Source organism: Diprion similis, chromosome 9, assembly GCF_021155765.1.
Source record: "Diprion similis isolate iyDipSimi1 chromosome 9, iyDipSimi1.1, whole genome shotgun sequence".
In the NCBI taxonomy this organism is placed as follows: domain Eukaryota; kingdom Metazoa; phylum Arthropoda; class Insecta; order Hymenoptera; family Diprionidae; genus Diprion; species Diprion similis.
The window spans coordinates 1345156-1363375 of NC_060113.1; the positions used below are offsets into that span (position 1 = coordinate 1345156).

At 33.4% G+C, this 18220-nt stretch overlaps 3 protein-coding genes across 13 annotated transcripts; 1 reads left to right on the plus strand and 2 right to left on the minus strand.

The window, feature by feature from the left end:
- Positions 1-135: 135 nt before the first annotated feature.
- On the minus strand, positions 136-11941 carry LOC124410201 (cohesin subunit SA-1). 10 transcript variants are annotated; one of them, XM_046888390.1, is made up of 20 exons: positions 11838-11941; positions 11243-11464; positions 10901-11076; positions 10599-10777; positions 10340-10513; positions 10029-10233; positions 9519-9848; positions 8830-9435; positions 8406-8748; positions 8076-8309; positions 7787-7982; positions 7515-7701; positions 7085-7389; positions 6691-6902; positions 5828-5994; positions 5623-5671; positions 1540-1575; positions 1155-1337; positions 963-1047; positions 136-900 (listed from the first exon to the last, which is right to left on the minus strand). In XM_046888390.1, the coding sequence occupies exons 2-20, from the start codon at positions 11434-11436 to the stop codon at positions 883-885; spliced, it is 3879 nt and encodes a 1292-aa protein (XP_046744346.1). In that variant the 5' UTR covers positions 11437-11464; positions 11838-11941; the 3' UTR covers positions 136-882. The 10 variants fall into 10 exon arrangements, with proteins under 10 accessions (XP_046744346.1, XP_046744342.1, XP_046744343.1 ...); XM_046888386.1 differs by having other exon boundaries at positions 5623-5674; XM_046888387.1 differs by having other exon boundaries at positions 5623-5674; positions 11243-11481; positions 11838-11918.
- On the plus strand, positions 11759-13602 carry LOC124410210. Of its 2 annotated transcripts, none has more exons than XM_046888416.1 (5): positions 11759-11800; positions 12175-12710; positions 12785-12947; positions 13012-13215; positions 13382-13602. In XM_046888416.1, exons 2-5 carry the CDS (start codon positions 12509-12511, stop codon positions 13587-13589), a joined length of 777 nt encoding a protein of 258 aa, XP_046744372.1. In that variant the 5' UTR covers positions 11759-11800; positions 12175-12508; the 3' UTR covers positions 13590-13602. The 2 variants fall into 2 exon arrangements, with proteins under 2 accessions (XP_046744372.1, XP_046744374.1); XM_046888418.1 differs by having other exon boundaries at positions 12797-12947.
- A 292-nt stretch (positions 13603-13894) lies between these two features.
- LOC124410207 lies at positions 13895-15464 on the minus strand. Its single transcript, XM_046888413.1, has 2 exons — positions 15128-15464; positions 13895-15053 (listed from the first exon to the last, which is right to left on the minus strand). Exons 1-2 carry the CDS (start codon positions 15337-15339, stop codon positions 13964-13966), a joined length of 1302 nt encoding a protein of 433 aa, XP_046744369.1. The 5' UTR covers positions 15340-15464; the 3' UTR covers positions 13895-13963.
- Between the last annotated feature and the right edge of the window lie 2756 nt (positions 15465-18220).

The following is an 18220-nucleotide window of genomic DNA, read 5'->3' on the forward strand; positions in this document are numbered from 1 at the left end:
GTAGTTTTGATAATTTTAATATCATTCTTCGATTAAAAAATGAATTTATTAATATACCTTACTTACCTGAAGCAGATGAATCTCCAGCATTTTTTCAGTTTCTTGATTTAGTGTTCGCTATAAATGATTAATCAATTCTGGGTATAAAATAACAATATTTATTTATTCATTAATCAGTTTCTTGTGCATCTATTTTATTTTTTCCTATTTAATAAAGATACGAAGAAGGTAGAACAAAAACGACCCAGACTTGTCATACTACACTATGACCAGGAAAAGCAAAAATTAAATTTGAAAAATTTGAGAACTACCTGGGCCAGTAACTGTAACAATAAATTTCTGCATTTATATAATTAAAATTATCCAGGATATTAACAAAATTAAAAACATTCTTTGATCATCAAATTTTCAAACACGAATTTGATGAAACAGATGAGTAAAAACAAACATAATGTATCTTACACTATTCGGAAATCAAATTATTTTCATTGAAAACGACGACTCTGTGTTCCTTGTATTATTCGCCGTATTAGCTTCATTATTTATTAACTTTAATAACACAGAGACTACCGAGATCACAGATTTTACCATAATATTATATTCATACAAAATTCTTTGTGAATAATGAACAAGTAAAAAAGAAACTTTCTTTCATTCCCAGTAAAACTTTCTTTAACGAAAATTTCATTTTACGGTATAAAACATCGCGAAATCAACAATGAATTATTTTTATTAATATTAATATAGTTATCATTGCGCTATTTGGCCCCATCATCACATGTCTTAGATGACGATCAGCTACAACGCAATCATGAAAAAATATATGCATCTGTTTAAAACTGCCGAGCTTATATCTGATATTCTTGCTTTCTTGATAGCAGCTCATTCCGAATCAGATTCCTATAAAAACAAACGTTATTTAGATAATTTTTAAAGTTTGAATAATTGCTGAAAATACTAACCATATATTGCCCTTCGATATATCTTCCGGAGTTTCTAGCAGTTCTGCGTAACTCTCTTGGCTCTGACATGTCCAAGCTACGTCTTCTGTAACAAAAAGTGATGAGTTTGATAAAACAGAGACATGTATCTAATGTCCGTTAGATATTACGAATTATATTTCATCATTTATGACCGAGTAGAAAAAAACTCACGACTTAGACTGAATTTGGAGTGACTTTAATCTTCCATCGATTTCGTGCGATGGAATACTCGACACGTCGTCTATGTTGAGTCCACATGAAGGAGACATTGGCTGTGCCGGTGATTCGTTACTACTATCGTAAAGAGTTGACGATCTGATCGATTTTGGCATCGATGATTTGTTCACTGATAGCCTGAAACATTGCAAGAAAGATTTGATAATATTACAACTATTCGGAACCCACTCGGATTGCTTAAAGCTATAAAAAACATTGAATTAAAAACATCAGAAACACAAACTCGAAAAATACAAACTGATGCAATTTGATTCATCATTCCCAAGAATGTGAAATTCGAAAAAATAATAACAGCAATAAAATAATTCAGAATACTCACTGATTTTTCCGAGGGCCACGTTTCTTCTTGAATTTGCTGTAATAAAAATATTTTATTGATGTGATGTATTCTACCCTTGTAAGTACTGAGTGGAAAGTATTTTTAATTTTGGACATGTTTAGGTATATTCGAATCGTTCCAAATTTTTTTATGGTACGCATGTTCAGATATGTTCCACGGGCTAAAGTTTAAAATATGGTCAAGTTTTCAGTCACATTCCAAAGGCGCAAGAAAATACCATTTACTTACTTGAGAAGGCGTAGTAACTAATAATAATGCGGAAACGTAAATTCTACAGAATTAACCCAAATGAAGAAAAAAGGGCAATTGTTAAGTATATTGTATAACGTGTAGTAAATGATACTGGCAATAGAGAACATCATGTTTTGGAAAATTGGATTATCAAAATTTTTTACATAGTATATATTGGAAATGTGATTCAGTAATGAAATTTATCATCCTGATGGGTTAATTCTGTCACATTTCCTTACCGAAATTTCCGAAAAGTTGATCAAACTTGATGAAATTTTCTTACATTCGCATTACGAATAATTTTGAAAATTTTGAAGTTTATATATGAGGTATTCCACACCAAACCGATCTACGTATGATCCATATGTTGAAATATGCGGTGAATGTGTAAGAAAAAAACCTCTTTCAGAGAGTTCAACATTTTTTAGACCACGGATTTGATTTTTACTGTTCGCGAAAACACAAGAAACTGATTTTTGAATGAATAGCCCCAATCGATTGGATTTAAATTTTTCTCATTAATTCTTTGTTGAAAAAGGAAAATTTTGAGACAAAGATGGAAGTGGACAATTTTGAAATTTATATTTAATTCGATTCTTCTCACTTTTCAATTACTTGTTTCGCTTGCAACTTCTAAACCAGAACCTTGTCCATTTTCATCTTGGTTTCAAAATTTTCATTTTTTAACAAAGCAATCGTGACAAAATTTTAAAGCCAATCGATTAGGGCTATGCACTTGAAAATCGGATTCTTGTGTTTTTGAGAGCAGTAAAAATCAAAACTGTGGTCCAAAAAATCTAAAACTCTGCGAAAGATGTTTTTTTTGTTGTACATTCCACAGCATACTTAAAAACAAATAAAATCACCGATTGCGAGGGTCAGGAGTCGGTCGGTTTGAGATGGAATACTTCATATGTAAAAAATAGGATCAAGGAACAGCAGGATTTAGGCTTTTATTTCAATTAATATAGTATAGCGTCATTATACAATATCTTTTGTATTGAATACCAATTTGTATTGTGAATTATAAACAGGGTACAAATGTTTAAATCTAATTTTAAGTTATTACTCATTACTTAACTCCAAAGAAATACACATACTTCTTTATACAGAATTATTAATATTTCTCTATTACTCCTTTTTCTTTTCAACTCTTCTCAAAAAATACTGGTTTTTATTTATTTTTATTTTTCAAATTTTATTTGTCATAATATTGTTCTCTATCACCATGTTCTTATAAATTAGCTAGAAAATTGATTGATTTTTCTTCCCTTTCTTCATCTGTATTACATGAGCTGACTTACTTGACGCATATTTTGTACAATTTAGAAATTGATTGAAATTTAAGACCACTTTTATTCTTTGTCTGATTGAGTACATCACTGACGGTGTCTTGCATGTAATACATAGAAAAAAATGAAGGAAAAAAGAGACAGTAGGCTGTGTCAAATTTGTACAAAATACCTATATGTATGAGTTATCAATAGCAATAAGCTATGTGTTCGAGTAACTACTCATGCAACATAATATTGAAAATGCATTCAGGAATGTTATGTTGTTGGAGCGTCACCTGAAATTCTCAAAATTTGGGGGAAAAAATACACGAACCAAGTAGATAAACATATATTTAAGCAGTCGCATGCTTTAGCTGCAAGCACTGTGTTTTTAATTATTTATCCATGGATGCATTTAGATATTTTACCAGACGCACGTCAATTTCTATTGGTGAAAAAAAAAAAAAAAAAAAATTAACATTAATCAGCTAGTGAAGAAAGAATTTCCGACAGTATATAATTTGAAGCTACAAAACTTTTGAAGTTCCCAGGCTTCAGGAAAAATTGCGTATTTTCTTTTTCTCTGTCTGTTTCCCTCTCTTTCTCTTCTCTTCTGCCTTACCAATTTTGGGTTAACTGTTCAAAAATACGAGAAATTTCGAAAATGGCCAAATGTCTATTAAAAACAAGGCATTTCTTTCCGAATTTGCATCTGCGTAATTATATTCACCTGAGTTTAGGATATGAAAAATTGGTTAAATTTGTAAAAAAGAATTGAAACACTAAAGACTTAATGAAAAATAATTATACAGATGTGCAAGGGTTTGGAACAAACTGTTTCTACTTAGCAGATCATATCACGAGTTCTGTTTGGTTTCAATTTTAAATGTACAATCAGAAGGATTGCAACATTATTTCACGCATTTTTAAAGCTCCTTGATACTTTTATTGAATACCTAAATAAGTAATCTTTGAAAATTAATCTAAAGAACCTACGGCGGTAGCATACTGTAACAGAAAATAAATAAGTAAATGTTACATTGATTTATTGATTAATTTTACCCTGTTTATGTGACTGATGACCGGTGACCGGTGACGATGCCATTCAAGTTTAATTAAATGAAACTAATGATTCTATGGTAAGCAAAGGATATAGGTACAAGGTAATACGACATGAGGATACAGAAATTAACCATTAGTTATAAAGCGATAGTTGCTACAGATGAATAGCATTTGTAATTCGAGTGAAATTGTAGAAAGAAAATGTTGGTGTTATAGAAAGTAACAATAAATTAAGCTCAAAGTTGAGTTTGATTTGACGAATGATATTTGATGTATGATTCAAGACTGTGTATTATTTGGATAACATTTTTGTCAGGTAATTAGAACCATAACGGAAAAGGTTTCTCAAAACTTGAAACGATATTACTGTGTCTACACTCTGAGTAATGTATGTAAAAATCTGTTTCCTTATTGTTACTATATCCGAACAATTACCCTCTTTCTGAAATTTAATATCTCTACAAACGGTAGAGGAAAACAGTTTTGTGACGTCATTGAAACACATTTAAAATTAGATATCTTGTAGAAGTTGTCAGCGATATTTGGTAATACGGTGAATCGTTCAAAGTAAAAACACAAAACAATATTGGTTATACTTTCTTAGAAATTACAATACTGTATGAAATCGTTTCTTGCGAATATCATTATTAATTTATATAAGTTTCATCCAATAGAGAATTTTTATAAATATATCTAATAATCTTTTTTTAATTTAGTACACAGAGGATCTAGAAGTGCTAGTCATCTTTTAAATGCTGATACGTTATTGTCTTTTATAACTGCATTTCAAAATCCACGACCTAGAATTTGGAATTACAACTGTAACACCTAACGGATCACGAGCGCCTATTAATGGAGACGTCAAGGTTTATTCAGAAAGAAGCTAATTGAACAAAAAGTTTGATAAGTACTCAAAGCCCGAAGCCAATGTGAAATATAGACAAGTGCAACATTGACGATCGTAGTACAAAATATCGTGTATTAAAGACATGAATTGGAAAGTTGTTCAAATGAGAAAAGCGTCTGGCGTAATTTTTCTCATTTTCTTCGACTTATACATTTTACATACAACCTTCGTTTACATGAAAAAAAAAAAAAAACAAAGAAAAAATAAATTCATTACCAGATCTTATGTGATTAATTCCTCTAGCTTACTACGGCATTGAGTAGCTTTTTTTCTTTATAAGATTTGATTTGTGCAGTGTCAACCATTTGAAATCATTTTAATTTCAATAATCATTTTAAGAATACTTTAAAGTTCCTTTGATAATTCAAAACTGCACAGAGTGTGTAAATTTTAAGCTATGTACTTCTGTTATCATCTTTCATATTGTTTTTACATATTACGTTTCGTATGAAAAATAAAACAAGAAAATCTATAAATATTACTATTACACTTTACATAAAAAACATCTCAATATTAGATGATGGCACCTATATACCACATTTATTAAATATTAATAACAATTTATGTGAAAAAAGACACCCGACTCACCCCATGAACTCGTGGTCGGAGTTGTCGTCAGCCTCATCAGCTTCCTCTTCTTCTGGAAACGGAATAGTAACGTTAGTGTACATATCAAACTAGCGGAATACTAGTAATTTTCAAAATTATAGTACATCTGATTAGTGTTAACGTAGATATGAATCATAATTATGCAAAATTAAACAAGCATGCTGAGAAATTTCCCAACACTTACCAGCAAGGAGGTCTTTCTTGCGTCTTGTGTAGGCACGTTTACTTGTGACTGGAACTTGATCAGTTTCGCCATGTAGTAAGCTATTTCTGTACAATAACAATGGTTGCCAATCCTCTCCTCTCGATGATGGCATGCCAGCTTGTAATCGCTTGTCGAGAAAGTTCAACCTAGAGATTCATGTTGCTTTTATTTCCTTGTTTTATTTATTTATTTATTTATTGGCTTAGTAATTACATGGAATAGAAACCTTTGACAGTGAGAAAACATAAAAGGCAAAAAGAAAAACCATACAATAAACAATAGTAGATAAAATATACGGAAGATAAGAATCTTATTTCTATCTAGTACTCTCAATGGTATCCGAATGTTATTTGACGCGAACCAAGAGCTATTCTTATTTGCTAGTATGCAAAGTCTATCCATGACGGAGCACTGATTCAGGTTCCCTTTGCAAAGACTTACAGAAAAGGTAGTAAAATTGAATCGCAAACTTCAATTTGGTGCATGCAAGTTTAGGTGATTTATAAGATCTATAGGATCAACGTCGTTCTAAACATGAAATTCTAAAATTATTTTAAAATCGTAAAGAAAAAGCAAATTTTGATGTCAGTGAAAGATTTCGTTGGTCAGATTATTCAAGACTTTTGCTACATTATCATAGTTATGGTTGCAAAATTGCATGGCCAAGTAAAACCTGAAAACTAGGGCCCTGAAGGTTTCTGGAAAGTTTCTTGAAGGATCTTGTTTTATGAAATAAAAACATTATTGTTCTCGGTACACTATTGCAGATGTTTCTAACGTAGAAGTAAAAATTCGGTTAGAATTAAAAATAAAACATGCATCATGCCACACATAATACTTACACTACGCGTTTATCTTGCTTCAGAAGTTTATTTGTAAATTCAGATAATATTTCTAGGAAAGCCAGATTGGGAGGAGGTCCAGTCGGGTCCAATTCAACTCCATCTGGAGGCGTTATGGCAAACAAAACGCCTGCTCTGTGTAGAGCTGCAATTGCATCTCGGTTTTTCACTGCATCCAAGCCAAAAGACAAGGCAAACCGCTTGGCTAATTCCTGGAAATCGTAGGTTGAATTCATTACGTAATGAAGATTTTGAGAGAGAAAAATTTTTCCGAGTTACAATTGTCAACTTAAACACGTATAAAAGGTTTCCGTGTTATTTGATGGGATCTATGGATAGGTAAAAAATAACGTAAATCTTATTTAGTAAGAGGTGGATATTTTCATCAGTTTACCTTTATAGCAGTAAACTCTTCGCTGTTTCTGCTTACTTTTCCTTTTTCTGCAACTATTTCGTTATAGAGGATGTTCAAACTGTGCTGCATTGTTAGAGCACAATTTGTTTTATTTATATCCCTTGCCTTGCCGAGAGTAGTTTTTATTATATCACCATAATCGTTGTAGTACTTGACGTAATGTTTAAAAACGTCAGCAGCAGCTTTTGTGGGCATCATGTTATAAACGATCAGTTTACAGTATCCAGCCAAGAAATTTCTTCTTTTATGTAATTCTTCGATCTTCGAGTGTTCGTCGTGTTCATCTAAATTCAGTTTAATTATTTGAAAATGTATTATAAATTTTGCGTCAACTAAAAATGTTCGAAATACGTTTGTAATTGATGCATTAATGATCAAGTTTAAGTATCTAAATGGTTTAAATACTAACCATCTTCCTCTTCACAGAAAACATACTCCTGTATAAATTTATTCAACATGTTCTGCATATTCTGATCAGTTTCATAAACCAAATGATGCATCAAAGGATTATGGTGCGTGCTTAATTGGTTACAAAACATAACTAACAAGTCACAAATTGAATTGTATGCTTCTTCTCTCAGGATTGGGGGTACAACCTGTAAAATTGATGACTGACACAAAGTGAACAAACAAACAATTAGCACAATGTGTTTCTTATTAATTCATTAAAATTATAATTACCACTGCATTGCCATCGCCCCCAACTAAATAACACATCTGATCCATCAGAATGTGTAAACGCTTCTTCAATTCGCAGCATTCATCTTCCCCTCGTTTGCTTCCCGAGTCAACTGCTTCCAAAAGGTGGTTTTGTCCCCACAAAATTGCGAAAAAGCAAGCACTGATGCAATACTTGACTGCTTCGTGCGGTAAACACCTATAATAAAATTGATTACATTGATACCAAAGTTATGCCCCATGTGTCTGATCAACAGTGTGGCAGTACATTGTATGTAAACGTGATAAGTACCTTGCAGGATCCCTTGCGCCTTCGATATCTTTGTACATTGAGTCCCAAATCCCCCATGGGTTCATATTATGACAACTGTAGAATATTGCAACCTTTTTGAGGGACTGAATAGTCTCAAATATTTCATCTTCATTTGGAACGTCCCCTCCCTCTATCAATGATCTATATTCGTCGATAGCCTCTTTATACTTGTTTACTATCATGTCGATCAACGTTGAGCGGGCCAGGTCACAACTTGAAAATACGAGAATTGATGAAATTATTTGATAAATACTAGAAAGAAGTGGATTGCGGATACATTAGCGTCAAATGTCAATCACTTATTTGTACCTAGTGTATATTGCATGACGTTCGATGCACATATGTTCCAAAGTTTTGGCCGCTGTATCCAATACTTCGGTGTCATTGATTTTCTCAACGATGGTGTGAATTTTTTTCAGTAGTGACTCAAGGTTTTGCTCTTGTCTTGATTTAGTGTATATGTCGAGATCAAAGTACTGAGGTATCGAAAGTAAATTTGCTAATTTTTCTGGATCGGCTCTGTATTTGTCCAACAGCAAAGGTAAAGTCTGAATAAAGTGTTCTGTAAGTCGTTGCTTGTCATCTTGAACCTGTTTTAATTCTTTTGCGGACATATTCTTACGCGTTGGACCCCTGCCAACTGGTGCTTCACCTACAATAAAATCATAGTACAATTGTTCAAACTTTTGATATCGATGTTAGTATTCTTCATGACTTTTAATTCAAAACCCACCTGTGGCAGCTTGTTTTATGCAACAAACCATCAACTCGATCAGAGAAGTTTCTTTCTGGTTATCAAGTGCTTCTTCCTCCGGCCCTGCTTCCTCGAGCAATAAATCAGTCATGCATTCCCAGTCTTTCATCATTTGGTTAGTCTCGATCAACGAGTCGACTAGATATGCACCATGTTCGTGGAGCTCAGATTCAATGAAAAACAGAACAAGATCTCTGATCAGAGGTGTGTTGGGAAGTCTTTTTTTACCCCGTTTCGTCTTTACACCTGCAACTGCTTCTTCATCCGGCACAAAGAGTCGTTCGTTGAGGAATTCTCCAGCAGCCTGTGCGACTGCTCTATGCGATGAGTAAACCAGCTCATAGACATGCTCACAGTCCTTGTCTGTCAATATTTCTCTGTGATGTTTCAATATAGATATAACAAGCTTCACCGCTTGGACCGCCACGTCGTACTCTTTGTCCAATGTCATTGCAACAATTCGATCCTTGAATTTGCTTGTAAATAGCTCCAGTTTCAGTTTCAATTCTTCCGAGGCATATAATGGCTGCAAAGCTTGCAAACACTTGAGTCTAACTTCGCCGACTTTATCGTGTAGCGTCCATCCTATAAGTTGAATTGAGAGAACATGGTTACACGTTTGAATTATATTGAAAATTATTTCTCATATTTGTTATTGTTATTCATACCTATATATTTCAAATACGAATCATCAAGAAAGTTCTGGTGAAATTTTTTCATCCACACACCAATTTCAGCCATACAATGTGCTCGAATCTCTGGTAAAGTATCTCGGTAACGATGAACAAACACAGACTTAAACATGTATGTCAGCATGTTCTTAATCTCATCCATGTTCTCCTCAAGTTCCTTTCTTTTCGCCATTAGTGACTCCAATCTGTCAGCTGCTCGCTTTTCTCTTGCTTTCTGCCTTTCGGCTTCATACTGACGCTGTGTATTGTCAAGATTTATTGATACAGTTAGAGCGACGTCTACCAGAGCAGTCATGAGCTTCATAGCTGCAAGAAAATTTTATATGAAATGTCGTTTCCCAGTTGCCTAGTAAGATGTGATTTCTGAATTCTGATAAATTAGGAATTCAATTCTTATTGAACTGAAGTCAATTGTTAGTTAGTTTTTTTGTCATCAGAAATTTTCACTTATTGTTAGTCTTTAAACGTTTAGTTGCATTCACTTACCAGCTAAGGTTGCAGTGTGTCTGAAAGCTCTGACTTGGGAATCCGACAACCCAGTAAGCAAAGAAATAACGTTGTCCATGAGGAATTGGTCGTAGATGATGGAATATTGGCATTGGCGAACCAGAATTTGAACAAATTCACAAAAATTTGATCGAAACTTCTTCCATTGCTGTCCAGGCAAGATCAATGGATACTCTCCACTTTCCTGCAGCATTACAAAAAAGTGTAAACATCAAAACAATCGGTCAGAATTTATGTTCGATGATAATTTTCAATTGAATTCGTATAATGGACATAAAACAACGAGGTACCTCATCAAATTCTTCCGTCATTTTACGAATTATAGCTACATGCTCCATAGTAGCCTGCATTTCGGATGTAATCCGTCCCTTGCAGCCACTCGCATTAATAAAAAATTGCATAAGCATAAGAAGGGCATTTCCTCGATCAATTTTGTACTTCTCAATCCAGTCGTCGACTATTGTCTGCGGATATTAATATGTATTGAAAGGTACACATATTCTAGACATTTAATAAAATTACATTTGAAGCTATTGGTATGCAACTTACGGTAAGGGAAGAGCGATTGTTCTTAATAATGTAGTAGAGACTGGCTTCATCTTCAAGATTGTTTGAGTGTGGAACCCGTCGACCACGACCACGTCCACCTCCACCACGACCTCTAGGGGCGACAGTGGGTATAAAGTCCGTATCAATTTCTTTATATTTTGGTTGTTGAACCGTGCTCCCTTTGAAAGAGAAATTATCACAATAAGTGTAATGTTAATAAAAATCAGTAATTAGGATCAGAGAAGCAAAGATTCACACTGCATTCAGATTAATATCAAGTGAAAAAATTAAAAATCGTGTACCACGTAATCTGGCGCGTGTATTTCTTGTGATCCTCATATTAGCTGGTGCCAGAGGTGTCATTGGCTGCTCAAACTGCGCAGCTGGTTCAAAACTAGACGTTTGTTCCACATACTGGTGTTGCTGTTGCTGTGAGGTGCCTGGTGAGCTATAGCTGTCCGGAGAGTAATGTTCTGGACTGAAATAAAAATGTAGAAATTTTTACAAGTTGTAGTATTACAAGAGAAGAAAAAAATGTAGTACCAGCTGACTACGACTGCAGACGCAGGCATGATCAGAAATAAACTATTCATATCGAAGTTGAAGAAAAATTAAAATACCGTCTTCATTATGTAAATACTAACGTGGGATTGTGTATAGGAGTTTGCGGCGCTTGATATGACGCATACGATGAATAAGACTCCTGAAGTTCATTACTCGCAGTTTCGTGTAAAGGCGTCATTGGGGTCATCGGAGTCATGGGGGTCATGGGAGTCTCGTACTCCGGAGGGACAGGATCGTCCATCCGAATACGCTTTCCCCCCCGCCTGTGCATCATCCTACCGTCTGTTGTTGACCGATAGTTCCTAAAATTTTTCAAATCTCATTTATGATCAGAGATTCTAGTAGTGATCACTAGGTTGATGTAATCCGCAAATTTATCAAGCAGATGAACACGGCTATTTAAGAAAAAGCGAACAGAGATCATTCCAGGAATCAATATGAGTAGATACCCGCATGTGAATTCCTCGAGTGCATTGATAGAAAGAATTCTTATGATGCGGTTATGAGGAAAGTATGTACGAAAAATCACAAACGTCAATAGCGATGCGTGAGTGGCGTCGTTGCGGAGGGCCGAAGGATGCAGATCGAAATCGTAGCTTCTTGCATCGAATTGAAGTGTAGTCTATATTGTTAGATGCGTCAATGTTCGTAACGTAAAGAAAGTATTTGAATCACCTTTTGATAAAGAGAAAACTTCTTTTAGTCACAACACGGTTTTAAGCGAGAGCATCGAGGGTGAGTTTAATCAGCCATTTGTAATTTGAGATGGCTGGTGTAAATGGCGGGAATCGGTGAAAAATTTGAGCGGAGCCCTAACCTCAACAACAATGAACTTGAAATATTACTTGTATTTATGGGAAATTGTCATCAATAGCGTGCGTCTTTGCAGAGAGGTGAAGAAAATTAACTCGGAAACGTAGCTTCTTAAATCGAAATCATGTGTGGTCGATATTTTTAGAGGTAATTGACTCGCCTTTTGCGTTTCTTTTGATAGGGAGAAAACTTTAACCAGCCATTTGGAGGTCGGATGAAAATGGCGGGAATCGGTGAAAAATTTGAGCGGAATCCTAACCTCACAAAAATGTAATCGAAATATTACTTGTGTCGGTGAAAACTTATTAGTGATACCTGTGGCAAAATATAATTTGAGAATCAAATAATTTGCTGCTTAATTACGGCAAGTGTATTACGAGTGTCATAATACATTTTAGTTTTATTTTCTAAAAATTATTTGTGTTTGCAAACAAGGTATTATAAAATTAAAGCTTTCAGGAAGAAAAGCAAGCGCAACTTTCAAGTGTTGAAAATGTAGCAAGAATTATTCGACTCAACAAGTTCATTTACTTATGAGACCGGATTCTACAATTATGGCACTCCAACAATTGAACCAAGCTTTACAAGCTTTGTCTAAATCTGTTTCTAATTTCCACGTCGGTGCAGTTTCAATCGACGATTTTAAGCCGCTCGAAGAACAAATACAGGATATACGGCAGATATTACGGAAACAAAAGGCTCATTGGATATTGGTGAATGCTAAACACAACGCGCGTAGGTCTTGCACATATCGTAGTGTTTTTAGAATCCAATCTTTCAAAGGAACTGCTTACAAGTCTTCTATTCAGATTCTGTTACAGAGGGAAATCAAGATGTTGGCGATGGATTTGAAAATTTACATCAGGCAGTAGGAAATATGAAAATAGCTGGTTCCATGATTAATGTGTGTCTTCAAAGTTGTACGATTGACGATATTGTGCTTAAAGACAAATCATCGCCTGAAATCAAGAAGTAATTGCTCATATCGTAACGATATTTAATGTGATTAAATTGTTGATTTATTTTACTTTCAAAGGCAGGTAAAGGAGTGCCTGACAAGGCTGTTCATACTCTCGGATAAACTGATATCCTTAAACGTTTCAATGGCCAATGCATTGAACGAGGAATTAAATCTGAAAAAAGAATGCCAAGAGTCCTTATTGGAACATAGCCAGTTTCTACAAACTCAAAAGGCTCTTCGGAATGCAAGACTTCACGATGCAAACCCTGAAATATTGAGGTTCGTAAGTGCCAAACATTACGTGACTAGCAAGCCACGATATCCAACTCTAAAAACTTTACGAATAATTCAATACAATGGAAAAAATTTGGCCATTTGTGGAATAATATGATTAATTTTCTCTATCGAGAAAACAAATATCTACCTAAATACTTTTGCTTTATAGAAACAAAAAGAAGTTGGAATTGAGATTATTAAAAATCAATATAATGAAACGGCTAATGACGAACATGATTGCCACTGCTAGCGATATGCTGACCCAGGAACCATTTCTTTTTGAAATGATGCTTAAGCACAGAGACATTATCAACATTGAAACAATTATTGAAATGGCACGTGAGAAAGCATCGACAGATTCGTCGCCACATGCTTAATAAACTAGTGCCTTACATTTTGTAAATTGAATTCTAATTTTTTAAATATAAAGAATATTTTGCATACTCACATTTATAATCTTGACATGTGGATCCTTTCATTCTTTTAATTTATAAGTTTGGCTTTTGTAATATTTACTGAAAGTGTGTAAAACAGTTACAAATGACACACGTATTGTCAATAGTTAATTACTTATAATTTCGACTTTTGTAATTATAAATAATTGAAATGACTACTTACAACCTACATACAACTACCACAATGACAAGTCTATAATGTGTAGCAGTACGTTAACTTATATTGTTATCTTATGTGATTTACTCCATGTGAACTAATCCGAAAAAACAAATGAAGTTTTTACAATTGATTTAAATTAGCCCTTGAGTCCAGGTACTCTGTACAAAAATTCTCCATCATCGTCGTAAAAGCAATCCTGAATTTTATACAGTTTTCCTTTCTTGTATTGATCCTTTGGAATTTTTATAACTTCACTGTAATGTTCTTCCTGAATCGCTTTCTTTTCCCAGACTTTGACGTAGGTTTGCAGCTCCATTTTCTTGGAATCATCTGGCACTTTGATATTCTTTGCCTCGTTTTGTTTCTCAACTACAGCCAATGGCAGGTTACTCTTTGGCAATGTTGGAAAATTTTGAAGCCCAGGTCGATCAATGTTTTCCAATTTCTGATTCTTCACAGTTTCCAACTCCACTTTCTTCTTATATGTATCCATCAGGACCTGATCCTCCAACGAAGGTGCGCTTCCCATGTTTTTCACAGATTCCTCAAAAAACTTGTCCAAAGTAAGAGGTTTGTCTAAATTTTTGATCCTTCTTTTCTCTTTTCCAGTGTCCCCGATGGTAATTATGTGGGGATTCTGGTTAGAATTGAACATGAGGTTATTCTCAGTTGAATTTTTCCTGTACTTGTGCATTAAATCTTTACTTTCATAATCATTTTTGGAACCATTGTCTACTGCTACTTTATTATTTTCATCATGTCCCTTTTTATCCTGCAAGTATTTCTGTATTAATCCACTGTATATTTGACTTTGTGGTTTTTTGAATTCCGGTGGCGGTGGAAGGAGTTTTTTTTCCACTTCCGCTTTGTCAGGTAAAGTAATATTTCGATTCTTAAACTTTTCCAAGTGCTGCCTGCATCTTGGCTCCACCGGTAATTCTCCTCGTTTGAATTTTTTCCAATTATTAATAACCTGCTGATCATGTTTCACGACCCTGTCCGCATTTCTAGCGTGCCATCTAGCTTTGAGAATTCTACGTATAGTGTGAGGTAACGCAGGGAAACTTTCGCTCAATTTTTCTGGAGTATAAACCAGCGAATCGCTCTCGTGCAAGTGACGTATTTGCTGCTTTTCAATGTACGTTAAAAGGTTCGGTTCATGTTCCTTGAAATACTTTCTAGCCACGATGCGCAGTTTTAATTTCTCCTTAGCTGCCTCCATTTCTCTGTAAAGATAAACAATGTGGTAATATTGCAGTCGAACGAAGCCTTAATAGTTTAATCAATTAATGTTACCTACTGTTTGTGCATGGAGTAGGACTTGTGAACCCCGAAAAAATCCGGCGCCGCTTCTTCCAAATCTAAATCGTCAAAAGCTTCCAAATCCTTTTCTACGTCGCCTTCTAGGATATCCGCCCTCCTCTGTATGCCGGGATTCGAAAGTACTCTCCGACTTTTCTGAATACTATACGATCTTTTCGCTAAATTTATAAACATTATACTTGCGTTCATTTTTCGTTATAACAATTCCAAATCTTCAAAACAATAAGCAAGTAACCGTAGTCGAATTGATGATTCTGGAAGAAATCTTTCCGCGATCCGGTGAAATTAAACCTAACCTTGAAAAACACAACATGGGTATTTGGCGAGCCGCTAGATCGGTTAGTTTCTTCATTACCGATAGAGCAGCAAACAGCTCTACTGTGTAGTTTACGCGGTAAATACGAGAATCAAATTACCAAAGTCTATTTGTATTTTATAATTATTGTTATATGAACAATTTTTCAAATTTACCAAGGTACGTATGATTTTGTCAAGATTTTGGAACATTGATAGGAAAGCCTCTGGTACTGAAGAATCAACGAAATATAACGCAAGGTTCAGTGGAAATTAAGATTAAGTGAACACCGTTTAATTGTATGCTTAGTATCGATATATTTCAACTTTCCAAGTTGCGGATAATTTTTTTCAAATCTACTAGGTTTTGTGTGTATAAATTAGTACGCATGTATCATACACGTGTGTTTGTTGTTATAGGGTATTTTATTTTTTTTTAATTTTTTTTTTTTGTTTTCCTGTTTTTAAACCTATATTCAGATGATACTTTTCGTCATTATTTTAACATAATTTTTAAACAGGTAATTTCGTTCATTTACTGACTTAAGAAATTATATTATTATTATTACTATTATTATTGTTGTTGTTGTTGTTGTTGTTATTATTATAATAATTGTTTCTTACAGGCATTATTCAAAGGCTTACACTTATTTGAAACACAATTTTTGATTAGCAAAATAATAAGAAGAAAGAATACGTGTGTAGATAAAAATTTCTCATCAAGCTTAGGAGCATTTACATGCGAGTTGACAATTTTATTATTAGAATTTTAGTCATAGACGGGCACTTGGATTAAGTAACAGATGAAATGTAACGTTTTTAGTTTTTGTACCTGAACATTGGTATATGTTATACAATATTATTCAAGTTTTAACACTTAACAACATATGTATTTGTGTACGTATGTGCAAAGTTTATGATTTAATTATTTTTCATCTTAATAAGTCTTTTACTGAAAAACATTTCAATTTAAAACATAAATATGTAACATGTATACTATGCGGTATGATATGAACGATTGATTATAAATGAACTAATGTGGTAGACTCAAACATTATTTATAAGTATAATATCAATCACTTATTCGATAGCAAACATGCATTCCACTAAAAAGTCGTGCCATTAAGAATTTAAACAATGCGTTAATCATTATCGGTCTGATTAATAATCATGGCATCTTTATGTTGTAGAAAACGAGAACAAAATTTTTTAAATAAAGAAATAAAATTGACAGAGATTATTATTTTACATGTATAAGGAGTGGTCAGTGTTAATAAACAATAATTTTCGGAATATTTTCATTCATATTGTAAAATTATAAGATGAAGAATATTCCTTGGCATCCAATTTCTACCAATTATCCATAAACATTTCACAGAATTTGTGAACAAAATAGTTATAGTATATAACTGCAGGATAACGCGAATGAATGAAAAAACAAAAATGTTATTCTCATTGCCATTTTCCAAAATCTACACTTATTTGTTCTTATTTGCACTGTATCTTAACACGTCAAATTGGACAAACATCCAAGCAGCGTAGATTGTTCGAAGCATAAGAACAAGCAATCAGAGAAAATGAACATTTTTACATTCGCTTTATACGACTAAAGTTGTTTCGATCAACATTATAGTATTTTGTTTAAATGGAGAAAAAAAAAAGTTCTAATTTTGTTCGTGTCTTTTTAATACACAAGGTTTTTTTTTCTTTTGTTGTCTTTTCTAAACAGATAATACAGTAATCTTATATTATATACAGGGATTTTCTTATTATAATGTACAATACCATACTTATGGTTACATTTGAACAGATTAGATGTAATAATAAATTTATAGTATCTTTTATTTCATTTATTCAACGATTAATATTAGGGTATGTATTATTAATGTATTCCTCATATCGTTATGGTTAACAATAATTAATCGATTATTATTATTATTATTATTATTATTATTATTATTACAGTTATAATGATAGTAATAATAGTATATACAACGCGTCACCGTTCTCGAAAGACGGTGTCAATTGAAAGAAAATGACAAAATAAAAAGAAGAAAAAGTCAAAATGCTAATAATACAGATGTAATAGATTTCCTGCTAAGCTGAGAAATTAAAAATCGAATGCAAATGTATAGAAATTTGAACACCATTCTCTTTGGGTTGTATCTTGATAATGATAAAGCTTAAGTAGAATATAAAGCTTTTTTTTTTACATTCAAGCGAATTATCATTGATCAACCTATTTGATACAGATTAGAAGCATTGAAAATCAGGTAAAGTGTTTTTTTGAAAAAGCAAAGAAAAGAATAAAAACCATACATTTATTTAGCAGTAAAATCATAATTCGACGATGCTGAGTCTCAGAAATAGCAACGATCGAACATTACGCTAGAAAAACAAAAACATTCCAACATTATTTCTGACCATTTTTTGTTGATTATTTATCTAAATTTCGATCAATTGCGTAGGTATGGAAAATCAAACGGTTGATAAGAGAGGTGAAAGTTACAAATAGTGATTGCCACTTTATCGTGTGCGATGAAAGGCCTCATGTAAAATTATTAATTTCCAAAAATTTTGTTTGGTAGGTTCTGAAGAAAAGCCGAAAATTATGATCATAACGATACTACTTATTGGCGTTAAGGCTATCATCACGCTTATTTGAATGTTATAATAATATAGTCTAGAATAGGTCGAAAATAATGTATACTACTACTACATATAGTGTACACTAATGAAACATAGACACAACGTACGCCATTAAAAATTTACAAAT